Source organism: Astyanax mexicanus, chromosome 6 (assembly GCF_023375975.1).
Source record: "Astyanax mexicanus isolate ESR-SI-001 chromosome 6, AstMex3_surface, whole genome shotgun sequence".
Taxonomy (NCBI): domain Eukaryota; kingdom Metazoa; phylum Chordata; class Actinopteri; order Characiformes; family Acestrorhamphidae; genus Astyanax; species Astyanax mexicanus.
Genome location: NC_064413.1, coordinates 3,518,194 through 3,536,129, shown reverse-complemented (window position 1 = coordinate 3,536,129; position 17,936 = coordinate 3,518,194). Strand labels below are relative to the sequence as shown.

The window sequence follows — 17,936 nt, the reverse complement described above, 5'->3', positions numbered from 1 at the left end:
TCTCTTATCCTCTGGAGTCTCCTTCTGCTCCGAGATCCTCTTTTTTTTCCCCCCGTTTTTTTTTTTTTTTTTCAGTCGTCTGCATTTTATACTCCTACATTTTTCATTCTCTGCTCAGTCCGGCCGGAATGTAAAATGCATGAGCTTTTCGGAGTTTTTTAGATGAGTTAGAGTCTTTAAGTGTCAGAAGCGCAGACTCTTTTGTTAAAGTCCATTCTTTTTTTTTTCTTTTTTTTTTTTGTTTAATTAAAAAGCAATTTCTTTGACCAAATCCATAAAAGGCTCTTCTTTCTCTACATAGAGCTCAGCAAAGGGTTAAAAAATAGTCTGAGTGTCCACAACAACACTTTAGAATAAAATTTGTAACAGTGTTAAGTTTTAATAGTGTTATAATTAATCAATTATCAATAATACACTCGAGGTTCGTGCTATAAAGTATCATATTGGCACTGCTGTGCTGCGGTCGTAGGCTTCACATGAGGCAGAAGGCCGAGTACTGTAGTGCCAGTATTACATGTTATAGCACGGACACATTTTCTACGGTGGCCAAGAAAGCCCAGCGCAGTGCAAATTGAAAAGCGCTGCAAAAGCACAAAATACATCCATCAAAATTACAACACAGGCGCAGCAAATAGAAAAACGCGCTGCAAATAGAAAAACGCGCTGCAAATAGAAAAACGCGCTGCAAATACAACCACAACACAACAGAATTTTCCCGGGGGACCTTAAAAGATGCTGTACCAGCTGTATACAAAGGACAGTAAGTGGCAAACAAGCTTCTGAAAAGTAAGTTATGTTTATTACTTGTGATTACCACGGTTGTGTGCATATTATTAAAAGTTCTGCTTCACAAAACGCCTTGTTTGCCACTTATTGTCCTTTGTACACATAGTGAAGTCCGAGACGTTACTGAAGACGCAGCTTAGCTGGTACAGTATCTTTTAAGGTCCCCCGGGAAAATTCCGTTGTGTTGTGTTGTGGTCCTATTTGCAGCGTGTTTTTCTATTTGCAGCACGTTTTTCTATTTGCTGCGCCTGTGTTGTAATTTTGATGGATGTGTTTTGTGCTTTTGCAGCGCTTTTCAATTTGCACTGCGTTGGGCTTTCTCGGCCACCGTAATTTTCACTGTTTATTGAAAGACTTTGAGTTAAACAGGACAAGAAAATAGGATCGGTTTGGTTATAACATATAACACTCTGCCAGTTAAAATAGTTCCGGCGCTCGTTTGACTGAAAGAAAATGTTTTTTGTAATAATAAAAAAAAAATTTGGTTCAATTTGGCGCCCCCCAGCGGCGAGACCTGCAGAATTACTACGGTCCACCTTACATTCAGCTTAAAATACCCAAAATACATTAACTGGAAAATATATACACTTAAGATTTTATTTTGATAATAACAACAACTCTTAACCTGATATTAGTGGATGATAATGTGTGTAATAATGCGTATTTTCGGATCGCTGGACTTATTTATTTATTTGTGTGGACTGTGTCTTTGCCTGCGCCACCTATTGGAGACATGGCGTTTCTGTACTGTGCCTCTATAGGATCCAGTGGCTCCCAGTGGTGTATAATAACATCGCATTTGCTTTGTATTTGGCTTGTAAGCGCTGCATCATTGCTAGGTTACCTGTATGAGAGCTTTGGTCAAGTCAGGTTAACTTAAAGAAGAAAGTAACTGATTAAGGCAAAGACAGTCTGGTGCGGCAAGTGGTCCAGGGTCTTTCCCCCTCATCACTGCCAGGGTGATGTGGATCAGCACAAGGCTGCGTCTGTGAGCTGATGTATCAGGACTCAGCGCTTTCCTCCGAGCTCTGTGATGCTACTCGGAAATGCTGCATCAGGCCGCCGGCCCAGTAATTTAGATCAGCATAGCAGAGCCGATATTACACTTTATAGCATGAACCTCGAGTGTATTATTGAGATTATACCACAGTTCAATTAACGCTGTTTATTGGAAGATTTTGAGTTAAAGAGAAAATGCGATCTGTTTGGTTATAAACACTCCGCCAGGTAATATATTTCCATTACTGCTCTGTTTGTTGCTGCTCTGTTTGGCTTGTAAGCGCTGCATCATTTCTAGGTTACCTGTATGTGGTGGAGTAATACACAGAGAGCTTCGGTTACAGTGCATTACCGGCACTTACAAAACGTCTCTCAGCCAATCACATTGCAGTGTCAGAACTAACCGTTGTAATCTTTGTAACTAAACTGTTATAATTGGCAGTGAGTGGTTGAATCCTTATTTAAGCAGCATTTCAATAATAATTGGAATACTGGCTATTCACATGCAATACTACTGTAAAAGTGAGCAGTAAATGTCTGTGCTGCCCTTTTCCACTGGTATACCACAGTTCTGTGTGTACCTCTCCCTCATAAAGACTGTCTGCTTGTTTTTTTTCATTAACACACCGCACAGCGGGGTTACGAATGGCTCAAAGCAGCATTAAAAATGCCTTGGAGTGGCTGTAAAATGGCTTTAAAAGCATTACATTGGATTTGCTGACACCTGCAGGTGTGCTGCTAGTTTATTAAGTCTAATAGGGAGCTGTTTCAAATTCAGCACGCTTTATTTTATTACCTACTCTGTCTCTTTCTCTCTTTATAACTCTCTATTCCTCCCTCTGATTAAATGACAGCACAGCTGTTAACTGCACTGATTAGGGGTTTATTCCTAATCGTGAGAATTGTAATATAAAAACCACGCAAACAATGAAATAAACAAATGTACTGTGGGCCTACCACAGTACAATTGTGATTAAATTTAAAATACCCTTCAACCATAGAATTTAAGGGGCGCTCAGTGGTCCAGCAGTCTAATGCGCTGCCACTATGATTGTGAGATCATATGACTGGTTCGAATCCTGGTCATGCAGCTTGCCATCAGCTGCCGGAGCCCTGAGAGAGCACAATTGGCCTCGCTCGCGCTGGGTGGTAACAGTACAGTAGATGACGCTCTCTCTTTCCCCTCATCACTCCTAGGGTGATGTGGATCAGCGCAAGGCTGCATCTGTGAGCTGCTGTATCGAAACTTGTGGCGTCACTAATGATGGGGGATATACAGCTTAGTAACAGCTGGATGGGTGGGACAATTGGCCAGGATAAATTAGGATAAATAAAATGACAGAAATTTTGAAATAAATCTTAAAAAAAAAAAACGTACAAAATAATGTCATTTTAAACTTCTTGCACAATGAAACGTTCTCTTGTCTTGTCTTGTCCAGATAAGTAGTTTCACTCTGTCTTTCTCTCTCTCTCTCGCTCTCTCTCTCTCTTTCTTTTTTTTTTCAGGCCACGCAACATCCAGTGGTCGCGAGTGAACGACACTCTGCCAGAGAGGGCGGAGACATCCGGCACAACCCTCGTCATGTCCCGCCTCAGCCAATCCCATAACGGCACCTACCTGTGCCAGGCACATAATAACTACGGCCGTGCCGCCGACCACTACACACTGCTGGTGTACGGTAAGAGAATGGCACGTTTTTAAGAGTAAAAAGACATAGAAATGCTAAAATATTATAATTTTATAATTCATTAATTTTTGGGGTGATCTATGATCACTATCATCCCCATCGTCATCATCACCTCATTGCAAGCAACTACACCCAATATATACCCAACAAAATAGAGCATGTCTTTTAGTATTTCTTAATAACTTAAGATAAATAGCAGTAGTATGGTTGACAGAAACACAACAAATTTGTAAATGATGCACATTTCCAGTTAAGGTTAAGGGTACCAAGTACTTTTGCATGATTACTGAAGCCACCAGAATGTAAATTAGAATAGTACGTTAATGTTTTCATCGCTATTTCCCTTTATATGAATTTCCCGATTTGGAAATTGGTGCGGACCAAAACAAGCAGCTCCCGCTGCAGACAGCTGACCAATCAGAAGAGACGATGTGCTCGCGTATTTTATATTTTAATGGTGTGCATTTTGTTGCGTTTAGGTTTGTGCCTGTGTGAAAACAAACCAAACAGAGGTAGAAATGCTTTAAATAAACAAACAAATACACAAATCTGGACCATAGAAACCAAACAGAAACTACAGGTGTGAAAACACCCTAAGTTAAACATCTGCTGCTACTTATATATGTTTATATTTTTTTATGAATGTCAGCATATTGTGCTGAATTTCATGCTGGTCAAATACTTTGGTCCGCATAATGAGTATGATGATGTTGCTGAATGGAACCATGGCATGACTTTTTTACTCTGCCCCCCTGTGATGCTATAATATATTAGCTAAACTATATATACAAGAGCTAAGCTAGTTATGCACAACATATAGGCTACATATGTCTTTTGATGGATGACCAGCTTAACAAACAACAAAAATCAATGACCATCAAAAGCTGGTCTTGTGCTGGGTTTTTTCCAGCAAATATATTCAGTTATATTTATCGTTCTTTAGTTTTTTATCTGTTGCCATCCATTAAATCTAAAAACAACTCTCATTTATGTTCTGGAGCAGCGCAGTCTCTACATTATCTATAATAAACATGTTCCACCGCAAAACACACTGCAGTTGCCATTACCTAGTAGAGTGAAGTGTAGAAGAAAGCACATTAACAAGCCAATTTTTTTCAGACAATGAACTAAACTCTCTGGTTTCAGGCAAATTTTTGATGGTTTAAGCACGCAGTTAGCACTATGCTAATCGGTGGGGTATTAGCTTCCCATTATTAGCTTCTATTTGCTACATTAGACTCGAAGCTCCAGGGTAAACCTGCAGAAGCTAAGAAGCTAAGGACATCAAATGTCTTGGGAATAGTGGGAAACAAGTGTAGGAAAGACGGTAAGACTGTTTATTTCCTTAAAAGGTAAATAAACCCAGGGGCATATTGATGTATGGGTTTAGAGGCGGGCAAAAGGGAGAGCTGATTGGACTGAGCAGTGTGCCCCTGCTAGCCGTGAGGCTTAGATTAATGGTATCACCAGGGAGTGGTATTATTGATTGACTGATTTACATATTGTGATTTACAAGTGTGATGTATAGGTTTAGGGGTGGGGCAGAAGTGAGAGCTGATTGGTTTAAGCATTTTGCCTCTGATAGTGGTGAGGCGCATAGGTTTGGACGTCACCAGGGAGCGGTATTATTGATTGACTGATTTGCATATTGATTGTAAGTGTGATGTATGGGTTTAGGGGCTGGGCAGATGGGAGAGCAGAGGAATAATGATGTATGGGTTTAGGGGCGGGGCAAAAGGGAGAGCTGATTGGTTTAAGCATTTTGCCTCTGATAGTGGTGAGGCGCATATGTTTGGACGTCACCAGGGAGCAGTATTATTGATTGGTTGACTGATTTGCATATTGTCAAACTGTATGGGTTTAGGGGCGGGGCAGAAGTGAGAGATGATTGGGCTGAGCAGTGTGCCTCTGATATCGGTAAGGCACAAAAAAATTATTGGAGGTCACCAGGAAGCTGTATTATTGGTTGACAGATTGGCATATTGTCAGTGTGATGTATGGGTTTAGGGGTGGGGCAGAAGTGAGAGATGATTGGGCTAAGCAGTTTGACTCTGAAAGCGGTGAGGCGCAGATGGTCATAGTGTATATCACCAGGGGGTGCTATTATTGATTGATTGATTTGCATATTGTAAAAATAAACCCTTTGATGTTAGCTCCACCCTGGGAGGAGTACTTTAGGAGGGGCACTGATAATTTCAGCTGCCTAATCAAGTGGTGATTTTACTGATTGACTGTTTTACCTATTGTAAGTGTGATTTATGGGTTTAGAACTGTGGCAGAAGGGAGAGCAGGGAAATAATGATGTATGGGTTTAGGTTCCTTTTTTTTTGGTAAGTGTTCTTTTACCAATGTACACGGACACATCATCCTCGCTTATAGCACAGTTGAACCACCCCCCTCGACCCCCCAAAGTTGATATGCTTCGCCAAATGCAGGAACAAGGGACAAAATAAGAAAGATAGCCATTCATTTGTGACCTAAAGCTCAGGTGTACTTGGGTTCTCCAGCAGGACAATGACCCGAAACACACAAACACAAACAAGTCCATCTCTAAATGGATCAAAAAACAGAATCGTGATGGAAAACCCTTCAATGTGGCTGAAAATAAAGGTCCTGCTTATCTTCTCAGTCACCAGTCTCTATTAGTACAAGACCATGTAGTGAGGAGGGGGGGGGGGGTGGCTGACAGAGCTGAGAAATATGAATGAGAAATGGAGAGAAAGAAGAAGGGAGAGGGGAGACGGGAGAAGCCCTCTGAAGTAGGAGTGAGTGCATCAAAGGCGGCATGCTTCGCCAAACGCAGCAACAAGGGAAAAAGAGAGAGAGAGAGAAAAAAGAAAAAGAAAGAAAAAAGAGAGAGAGAGAGAGAGAGAGAGAAACAGGGATGGCGGCCGGGATGAAAGATGACATTCCCACCCACCTGGGCTCTCAGAGCTGCCTCGTTAAGGCACCGTGTTTGATGGCTGCCTTTACTGGGTGAAGAAAGGGAAGAAAAAGAGAGAAAGAAAGAGAGAGAGAGGGAGAGAGAGAGAGAGAGAGAGAGAGAGAGAGAGAGAGAGAGAGAGAGAGAGAGAAAGTGGGGGGGGGGGCGCCTTGAGAGACCTAATTCTTTACATAACTGTTTAATAATACATCAGCCCTGCTGCGGCTCCTGCTGAAAGGTGCAATGCCTGAAGTCACCATTAGCGCTAGCAAGGTAGCGCTGGAGTCAGGCTCCGGATCAAAGATTAGCCGGTCAGACGGGGCAGAGATAGCTGTAGACTGGTAATAGGGTATAACAGCTTGAAATATATACGATGGAGGCAGACGTTGCTAGCGTACATGCTAATAACAATAGTACCGGATAATTAGCAGTCTTCGCTATTCCCGACCGCAGACAAGCCTTCAATCATCAAGCGTCTTCCACTCTCTACTACCAAATATACTGAAGTTAGGCTGTGTCCAGACTAGTGCTGGGTGATTTTTTAAAGAGTTTGAATTACAGTTTTAATGTGAATTTAATAATGGAGTAATTGTGATTTTACATACAGACGTTTTATGTTTTTAATCTAAAATATCCAAAAACGCTCCTCATTTCTGAAGTGTTTATCCCTCTTATCCTGGTTACTGGCATCTCCCACAGACTAACACGTGCATATTTTCATTCTGCTAATTAGATCATATTTGCATGTCTAGACATCACAACCATATTTGCATAAGCTAATAACCAACCTTTGGTGCTCTTCTTCGAACCCCACACTTTCCTCACACTGGATTTGCAACCTTAGATAACTATTTAAAACTTCTGCAGATGGGTTTTGGGCACACCTTGGCCATGGCTTTTTATTTATTTTTTTGCTGGCCCTGTAAAAGGCATCCTAACTAGTGTCCCTTCTTAATGCATCTGATAACCCTAACCAGCACTAAGGCTGGGTGCAGCAGCATTAGCATTAGCATTAGCTGCTAAACGCACTGCTAAAGCTCTTTCGCCATTCAGATGCCAGTATATTGGACTGTAGTCTGCATGTCTGTTGTGTTAAAGCTACTGTACAAGCTACGTGTGACGAACCGCTAGCTGTTAGCGCTAATTATCTCACCGTATAATACAGTGAGCCTTATGTATGAATTTCCACCAGTCAGGTATTAAGGAGCAGTAAAGCCACTATGCTAAAGTACATTGTTATAAGGGTAAGTTTTTAGTAAAGTTTCTTCAGCACTAAGGCTGGGTGCAGCAGCATTAGCATTAGCATTAGCTGCTAACCGCTCTGCTAAAGCTCTTTCGCCATTCAGAGGCAAGTATATTGGACTGTAGTCTGCATGTCTGCTGTGTTACAAGCTAAGTGTGACGAATCGCTAGCTGTTAGCGCTAATGATCTCACCGTATAATACAGTGCGCCTTATGTATGAATTCTACCAGTATGTTATTAAGAAGCTGTAAAGCCATTTCACTAAAGTTCAGCATTATAAGAGTAAGTTTTCGGTAAAGTTTCTCCAGCACTAAGTCTGGGTGCAGCATCATTAGCATTAGCATTAGCTGCTAAACGCACTGCTAAAGCTCTTTCGCCATTCAGATGCAAGTATATTGGACTGTAGTGTGCATGTCTGCCGTGTTAAAGCTACAGTACAAGCTAAGTGTGACGAATCGCTAGCTGTTAGCGCTAATGATCTCACCGTATAATCCAGTGAGCCTTATGTATTAATTCTACCAGTCAATTATAAAGAAGCAATAAAGCCATTTTACTAAAGTACAGCATTGTAAGGAAGAGTTTTCAGCATTATAAGTTTCTCCAGCACTAAGGCTGGGTGCAGCAGCATTAGCATTAGCTGCTAACCTCTGTGCTAAAGCTCTTTTACCATTCAGAGGCAGTATATTGGACTGTAGTCTGCATGTCTGTTGTGTTAAAGCTACAGTACAAGCTACGCGTGACGAACCGCTAGCTGTTAGTGCTAATTATCTCACCCTATAATCCAGTGTGCCTTATGTATAAATAAAATAGACTTGTTAGCTTTGCTGCATTAGCCTCATAACTACATAGAGAAAACTTCAGAAGCAAACTTTGAGTATGCAGCCATTGAAAATGTCCTGGCCGGTCAACTGTCATATTCAAGCTGACCTCAAAAACGGAAGGAACGTAGCCGACAGGCAGCCGAAAGGAAGAAGATGAAGAAGAAGAGGATGAAGAAGAAGAAGTAGAGGCAAGAGGAAAGGCCCGGGAGGAGAGACGATGAGTCAGCAGAAGTGCAGGCTGAGTGACGGTGCGAGTAGAGAGCCCTCAATCTTTCTTGCCGCTTCACTAAAAAAAAAAAAAAGAAATAGTTTTTCCTTTTTTCTCCTTCCCCTCTCTCTCTTTTTTCTCTCCGAGATGGTTTTTTTACGCCTGGGATGGCTGTGAAGCGCAAAATCAGGAGAAAACACAGCCAATTTGTTGCAGGTTCTTCTGCTGCGTCAGTTTAATGGAGGCGCTTTATGTAGCGAGCAAGCGAGGGAGCGCAGAAGGCTGTTTATAAATGAGGGTGAGAATAAATGGGTGGAGAGAAAAGTGGAAAGTGAGGAGAGCTGATAAGAAAGATTGAGAAGGGAGAGAGTCGAGAGCGTCAAAAAAAGAAAGAGTAAGGGAGATAAAGGGGTGAGGGAGGCACTGAGAGAGAGAGAAAGAGAGAGAGAGAAAGAGTCGGACGTAGAGGACGATGTCCGTAAATGATCTCTGGAGTGTGTGTGTGTGTGTGTTTGTGTGTGTGTGTGTGTGGCCATTTTTTCTTTAGTGCTTTCTGGGCCCAAATATCCTCAGTGATTGAAAACAGGACTGTATTGATGGTGTCGGGAGATTGGCCCGTGTCCCCGGAGGCAGGGGTCTCCAACAGAAACAATAAGAAGAGACATGTCATTTTTCGGTCCACATCAAAAAGAGGATGGGCATTATCTGTTGAAAATGAAATGCTTTATTGGCGTAACCTTTTACCAGTAAGAAAATCCTAAGAAACTCTGGTAAATTCTTTAAAAACCGGAATGGACAATGAAACTTCATGGCTAAATTGGAGCAGCCTGGTGTCCAATCTTTAATCATTAATTGCACATTATTGCACCAGTAAGAGCAGAGTGTGAAGGTTGGTTCAATTATCAGGGTAAGAGCACAGTTCTGCTCTAAATATTGCAATGCACACAACATTATGGGTGACATACCAGAGTTCAAAAGAGGACAACTTGTTGGTGCACGTCTTGCTGGAGCATCTGTGACCAAGACAGCAAGTCTTTGTGATGCAGCAAGAGCCACGGTATCCAGGGTAATGTCAGCATACCACCAAGAAGCACCAACCACATCCAACAGGATTAACTGTGGACGCTGTAAGAGGAAGCTGTCTGAAAGGGATGTTCAGGTGATAACCCGGATTGTATCCAAAAAAACATAAAACCACGGCTGATCAAATCACGCAGAATTCAATGTGCACCTCAACTCTCCTGTTTCCACCAGAACTGTATGTCGCCACAATCAATTATTGTGGTCTAAAACCAGGTGTTTCAGTTTCATTGTCCAACCCCTGTAAATTTCATTAGTCACAACCAGGTCAAGGAATAAAGGAATTACTTTTTAAGAAAACCTGCCTGGCAACATGAAGCAGCTAAAAGAGAAAAGGTTATAAAGTCATTTCTAAAGCTTTGGGACTCCAGCGAACCATAGTGAGACTTATTATTCACAGATGAAGAAAACATGGAACACTGGTGAAACTTCCCAGGAGTGACCAGCTTGACAAAATTACTCCAAAAGGGCATGAACAACTCATTTAGGAGATGACAAAAGACATATTTTAGTCTGGAAAAGGAAACAAAGTAATTTCTAAAGCTTTGGGACTCCAGGGAACCACAGTAAGAGCTATTATTCATAAATGGACAAAACATGAAACACTGGTGAACCTTCCCAGGAGTGACCAGCTTGACAAAATTACTCCATAAGTGCATGACAAACTCATCTAGGAGGTCAAAAAAGACATCTATCAGTCTGGAAAAGGTTACAAATCCAATTCTTAGGCTTTGGGACTCCAGCAAACCACAGTGAGACCTATTATTCACAAATTGAGAAAACATTCAACACTGGCGAACCTTCCCAGGAGTGACCAGCTTGACGAAATTACTCCAAAAGGGCATGGACATCTCATCCAGGAGGTGACAAAAGACATATATTAGTCTGGAAAAGGAAACACAGTAATTTCTAAAGCTTTGGGACTCCAGCGAACCATAGTGAGACCTATTATTCACAGATGAAGAAAACATGGAACACTGGTGAACCTTCCCAGGAGTGACCAGCTTGACGAAGTTACTCCAAAAGGGCATGAAAAAATCATCCAGGAGGTCACAAAAGAACCCAGAAAATCATTGAAAGAACTGCAGGTCTTATTTGCCTTTGATTGGCTAATAAGAATGGGACACTGGTCTATCCGGTCAGACGTTTTGTGACATTTCCAGCTCTATCATTTGACTTCCTAGATAAATGAAATTTAGCATTATTATGCTATTTTTTAAGCTTTAGTGCAGCTATTGAGACTTTTTCTCATGCCTGTCATGTTCTCCACTAAAATCCATTGATTTCTGTTTCATCTCAAGATATTTAAATGTAAATTTAAACAGGTTTGTTCGTTCTTCTCTAAATTAGCAGTGTCCCCGTTGAGCCATGCTCTCTCTTTTCGTTGCCGTTTTCTTTTTTTATTTGATTGCTTCTTTTTTTGTTAATCAGAATAGACTAGTATCTATCTATCTATCTATCTATCTATCTATCTATCTATCTATCTATCTATCTATCTATCTATCTATCTATCTATCTATCTATCTATCTATAAATGAAACAGTAGCTTATCCCAGCACTAGAGCCAAAGAGGCAAATTAAAAGAGCGAATTGATTTAATTGATCTACATGATTTAAAACACTTTTTTGCATGTTTTTTACTTTTTATTTAGTGTTTAAAGCTGGCTTGTGAACAAAAAGGTCAATATTAAATCGAAAATAATGTTAAGCATAGGCCTTTAATCCAATTGACATAAAAAACAATGGCTTATTTTAGTTAATCGGGTGTAATGTTCATATAGACTTTATATTAGAATATATATATAGAACACAATTCAGGTCTGAAATGGGTGAAGGTAGTAACGTCATGTAATAACACTGTAATTAAGCTTTGAAAGGCATTCATATCTTATTACCACTACTGTAAAGTTTTTTTTTTAGAACTTTAAATTTCCTTTAAATAGAAAATATATTATCAGTCAAAAATTTGGGTAGTGTAGTTTTTGAAGACATCACTGATGGGTGGAAACGTCACACTAGGTTTGATTTAGAAATTGAAAATTGTAAAATTTACTGATGATCAGTGATGGTTTAGAGAGTCATGTCTTAATATCTGCTGGTGTTCCAATGTGTTATATCAAGTCCAAAAAAGGTCAGTGCAGTGTTTTCTTGGAAAATCTTACAGCTAAGTGGACGCAGATTTCATTTTCCAGCAGGATTTGGCACACTGCCCACACTGCCAAAAGTACCAATTGGTCTTATATAATATTCTAATTTTCTGAGACACTGATTGTTGGGTTTTTCATTATGGATGTAAGCCATAATCATACCTATGGTATAATCGCAGTTATACATCTGATATATTTTGCACTGGTGTACTGGTCTTCTAAGGACCACAGTACACAGAATATAGCCAGTATCTCAGTATCTCGAGTGTATTATTCTGGGAGTAATGGTCATTAGCTGTAGCTGTAGTGATGATGAGGATGGAGGGCGAGGAGAAAGAGGTAGAAAGAGCTGGTGGTGGCAGCAGCCACGGCCAAGACGGGTGCACAGGAGATCAGTAGCCCTTTAGCTAGCGCGGGCGCTAATTGGGAGGAGCGGCTCGGCCTTCTAATTAACTCAGCGAAACCCCGACGAGGAGGAATAACAGGAGCAAAAGACAGAAGAGAATAATAACCTCAGACTCTGGAAAACCCAATGCCGGGATTATGCACAAAAAAAAAAAAAAAAAAAATCATGCGTAAAATGTACTTTTAAAAAGTTTGGCAACTTTCGTTCTGCATTTGCTTTAAATTTAATTTCAGATAAATTTAAGTGACTTCAACTCGGTTTCAAGACTTAAATAGAGTTACACAGAGTAAATAAATGAACTGAACTTCAGTCAATCCTTTCTTTTAGTAAACTTTACTTCATTTCTGCTTCATACTATATTACCTAATTACAATTACTTAATTTATACAATATTACTCAAATAATTTATGATACATAATATATTATAATTCCTGAAATGTAAATATTTTTTTTTGGTTAAAACACACATATTAAGAGCATGGTTGGGATAAGATTACAAGCTGAATGCATGACGGGCGGCTTCTTGCTAAGCATCTCATTTAAAGCGTTTAAATGAAAGCATTTATTATCCATCTTAAAATAATTGATTTAAATTGTTAAACATTATCCTCTGTGTAATTGAGGGAGGAGACATGGCAGGTGCACTCTAAGAAATATAAGTACAGATTTGTACTTAAAAGAGTAGAAAGCTTGTCGCTGGGGCTGTACCTTATATTGAGGCACAAAAAAGTACCTTTCAGTGAAAGTCCTTTTTTGTACCCAGGGTTTTTGTGGCAGTAAAGATCATAAAGATTATAAACATTATCATCAACTAAATATGGCTCAAAAACTTGATGATACAAAATTGTCTGGCTTTCAAATAAAAAATGTGCAATTAAAATATATATTGTTTATTAGTGCAGTGATGCAGAATACTGAATGTACCCTTTGTCTGCAGGTTAAATGGTACAAATTTGTACTTATTGCTGTTAGAAATGACTTTGTACTTCAGAGGGAACAAATCTGACCCTGTAAAGACCAATATTCTACCTTTGAGGGTACAATTATGAAGAGTGTACCTTCGAGTACAAAAAAGTACTCATATCGTACCTCTCTTTTTTAGAGTGTGTGATGGGTTTGTGCACTTGCTTAATTTTTTAAAGTTGATTGGACTAAGAGAAAGTATGTGGGATTTTCATCTCTGAGTAGTGGTGTGACGAGACACTAATATCACGAGACGATATTAGTGACACAATACTGGATTCACGAGAACGAGACGAGACAAGTTTTTTGTTTGTTTGTTTTTTAAAGAAAACTTAAAAAATGAAAAACTAGAACTATACTTAAAAACTAGAGTTTTATTTAATAAAATTATATAGCGCAAACTTAACAGACTGGTTTCACTCACACATTGATTCTATAAGAAATAGAAATAAGAATAAAAAATAAAAAAAAACACTTTTTAGGTCTTATATAGTGCAAACAATAAGTGCAAACCACAACCAGTCATATTAAGACTATGGTTTGTGTTTTTTTTTTCTCCTAAGTCTCTTGTAATTTAACTATTCAGAACCATAACCAGTCATATTAAGACTATGCTTGAAGTGAAACAGAGACAGAACATGTTTTTAATACAGTACAGAGCTAAGGGATTAGTACAGCTGCCTATGAAACAGTCACGTGTAGGATTTACTTACAGTATTTATATATGGTTCGTATCTTGTTGGTCACTCTGTTACCGTTTATTGTTTCCACTGGAGCCAAAATGCAGCCAGACATACAACTTAAACTTAAAAGTAGCAGAAGCATCTTCTATACAAATACCAGCAGAATTTTCCTCTTCTGCTGAGAGCTGCTCTCACTGCTCAGCCACCACACTCGCTGCTATCACTACTGTGTTGCCAGATCCCTCTTAAAAAGTCCACACTAAAGTGTTTTTTTTCCCCCCGTGAGACAGGTTTAAGCTTGACGAGAAATATCGTCACATTTAAATCCCTAGCTCTGAGCGTACGGAACATTTTAGAAGGAAGTCCACGCAAGTTTTAGTACATGAGGCACAAGAGAGGTCAATGGTCAAAATATAAAACTAAGAAAATAAATTGCGACAGATCATTTTGTTTATAATAAAAACAAGTCTGGCAATGTTAACGTGTTGGCGCATGCAATTATTCTGGAAGCATTAAAACATATCGTTTGATGTAAATGAATCACGTTACAGTTTAACCTCCTGAAACCTGGACATATGCCTGCCATTTTTTACTTTCTCCTAGCTATTTGGGATTACTAGGACCTAAGATGTATAGAAACTAAACTTTGTCCTTGTACAGGAAGTCATTTTTGCAAAAAAACAAAAAAAAAAACAAGAAAAAAACAAAAACAAAAAAAAACAGTGTCCTAATGTGGGGACAGTGGTTTATTTTAACATTTAAAAAAAAAAGACCCTTTCCATTTGTGATCAGAAGGACAAAATTAGTGCAACAACTAAATGTTAGATTTCTACAAAAATAAAATAAACTAATTTTGAACATAAAAGTGGAGGATAATTTTTACCTGGCCCCTGTTTCTGCAATTGTCTGCAATGGCTGTAAAAACCTTTGACTGGGCTTCACGCCTATTGGTTTACAACCAATTTAGTGTAATGTTGTCATGTTGTGACCACTAGATGGTACGGGCAGTCTCTGCAAAGGGTCAATGTTTAAAAAAATGAAGTATCTTGGTGCAGAGAAGCAGAAATGTAATGTCCCCATATGAGGACACTGGGTCTCAAGAGGTTAAAAAGCCTGGCGATAGGCATGCATGTATTCAGACCATCGCTACTATTGAGTTCAGAAGGTAGATTACTTTAGTAAAATTTTTATTTATACTAAAATATGGATTAAATCCCATAACTAACGCTTACTACATTTATTCTGACTCTTAAACACACACAGCTGCTGCTTCTGCTTTTTTTAAAAATGTATCCTTATTGATACAAATGGCAATAATGGTTGAACACTATTGAGTTATGGAATTAACCCTTGTCTTTGGATTGAAGAGCCTAAAATTGGCATGCAGACTTTGGTGAGCTTGTTGCAATGGAAAAAGCTCAAGGACGGCAGCGTACATGCACTTATTATTTGCATGCATTTATTTGTAAAAGCTTGTAGAACAATGCTGTCTACCTCTGGATCTTGCAATGCATATGGATGTCAATTAGAGATGTGCAACCTATAGTACTTAAACATTGCTGCAGATGAGGTCACACCTTTGTGTTTGAAATATTTATTTACCAATGGCGGTGGATTTGCATCCTTGGGATCTGCTGTTATAAAAAAGTACACAGCTCACGGTCAGAGTACAGAGTTTGTTTTTCCATAATTTGGGGTTTATATATGAATAACAACACTTATCCCCAGCCAAGCTGATGCAAAAGCAACAGCACAGTTGGACTCTTGGGTTTGCATCCAGAATTGCAATGAATGAGTGGGCAAAGACGTGTAGTCCCTAGAGTGAAGAGAGAGTGAAGCCAAAAACGAGGGAAGTGAGCGAGCGCTGGAAGAAGGGAGCGAGTGGGAGGGAAAGAGAGAGTGGTTGATGAAGGACAGAGGGCATGCAAAAAGCTGATGGAAAGAGGGAACGAGTTTAGAAGGAAGGATCTCTGATGGGCAGCACATACTGATCTGTGTCCTGTTAAAGGGGCACTCAGGCTAATATACGAGACATAAGACACTTCTTATTGTTTTTAAAGCTTTAAAAAAGGAGAAATCCTATAGAGGGATGGTAGAAATGTTAGGAAAAAAAACTTTCAAAGTCAAACGAGTGCTGGATGTTAATCTACACAGATTTCTCTCCTAAAACCCTTTATTTGGGTGAGTAAAGCACTTAGATTTCCAGATTTTCACTATGGCTAGGTGCAGCAGCATTAGCATTAGCAATTCAGCAATTTAGCAATTAGCAATTGTAATCAACCTCATTGAAAGTCTGAAAGTTCAGTTTAGCACAACACAGCATCAGCGCAACACCAACCAAAGCAGAAAGATTCGGTTCTCAACAAACACCATCCCAACAGTGAAGCATGGTGGTGGTAGTTACATGTGTGATGCCTTTCCTCAGCAGAGACTGAGCATCTTTTAAGACTTGAAGACGTGCATTTATTGCAAAAACAATCCTACTTGGAGACGTTATGATCTGACTCAGGACTGTATCAGGACACCGCTACCCAAATAAAAGGAAAGTACATTTTTAGGTATATTTTTAAAAATATACCTAACATAGAAAAGTACATACTTTGACCATTAAAATTTAAAAACTTAACTCAAATGGCAACTTAAGTATATTTCTTTTATAATTAAATTATATTTAAATAAACATAAAAGCATTGGGTTGTGCTTTTGAGTGTTGCAATACACTTGAAATATATTGTAAACGTACTACTTTGTTTCCTAATGCGCATATTGTGTGCGCTTTTATACTTAATAGCTTAATAAAATTGTGAATTGCTTATAAATACATTAATGAAAATAAGATCTTACAGAAGTAAAACATGGTCCTGAAGTATGGAAATCTACAGGAGCTTGAAACTAATGCAAGCAATGTTATTGCTATTTACAAATTGTAATTTGATTGGTCTTTATCTAAATATAATGTGTATGGAGTTAGGCATAAACACATAAACACATAAACACACACACACACACACACACATACATCCCACAGATTTTCACAAGCTCATACATCACCTTCACACTTATACACCAGCCCACAGACGCACAACACTCTTAGGCATACATCCACCCACTGGTGTTCATAGCCTAGTGCACATGTTCACTCCCCGAGGGTCACACATACAGTATCTATATATTAATACATCAATATTGCACAAAGCACACACACTGAAATTCATACACATATTTACAGTTCTATTCATTCCCATGATATTCACCCATATATTTGCATTTGCATAATAGACACTTTAATATTTATAAAGTTTACAACAGTAGGCGAATGTTGTGATGTTAGCAGAATATAGCAGTGCACACACACACACACACACACACACACACATACAGTATATATAAGTACATCAATATTGCACAAGACACACAAGATTGCTACAAATATTTACAGTTCTATTAATTCCAATATATTTGCTTTTTTTCACAATAGACACTTTAATATTTATCCAGTTTACAACATATATACATCACACACTCCACTAGAGGAGAAACAGCAGTGCGGTTGAGATGGAGAGAGAGAGATAGGGTGAAGGTAGTTTTGCTGATATGGGGGAGCTGGTGTCGGGGAAGGAGGGAGACGGAGGAGTTGAGATGGAGGGAGAGATATTAGGGAAGGATGGATGGATGGATGGGGTGGGAGGAAAGCGATGCTCTACTGCTCCCTGCTGGACGGGACCGGTACCGAACTGCACTCCAAACTGACCCCTGATGTCCACTTTAAAACTTCAGTCTGACCCGAGTGGCCCTCCAAGACCAGAGCAGAGAAACAGCTGTTTAACATCAGTGCCTGATTGGACGAGGGCCCGCGGCGACCAGCTGGCCGACCCATGTTCACTAACTCGCACTCTCACATCCACATCTGTCTATCTGGCTCGCTGCCTGTCTGTCTGTCCTAGATATTCCTGTAGATACAGTACACGTCCTGACACACACACACACAC

General features: G+C 39.5%; 1 protein-coding gene across 3 annotated transcripts in view; it reads left to right on the top strand.

Annotated features, from left to right (window-relative positions):
- cadm4 (cell adhesion molecule 4) overlaps positions 1–17,936 on the top strand; it is a 338,968-nt gene that overhangs the window by 304,523 nt on the left and 16,509 nt on the right. For all 3 annotated transcript variants that reach the window (XM_022674242.2, XM_049480676.1, XM_049480677.1), the window contains one exon: positions 3,292–3,464. In XM_022674242.2, coding sequence (XP_022529963.1) covers positions 3,292–3,464 — 173 coding nt within the window. The remainder of the gene's footprint in view (positions 1–3,291; positions 3,465–17,936) is intronic.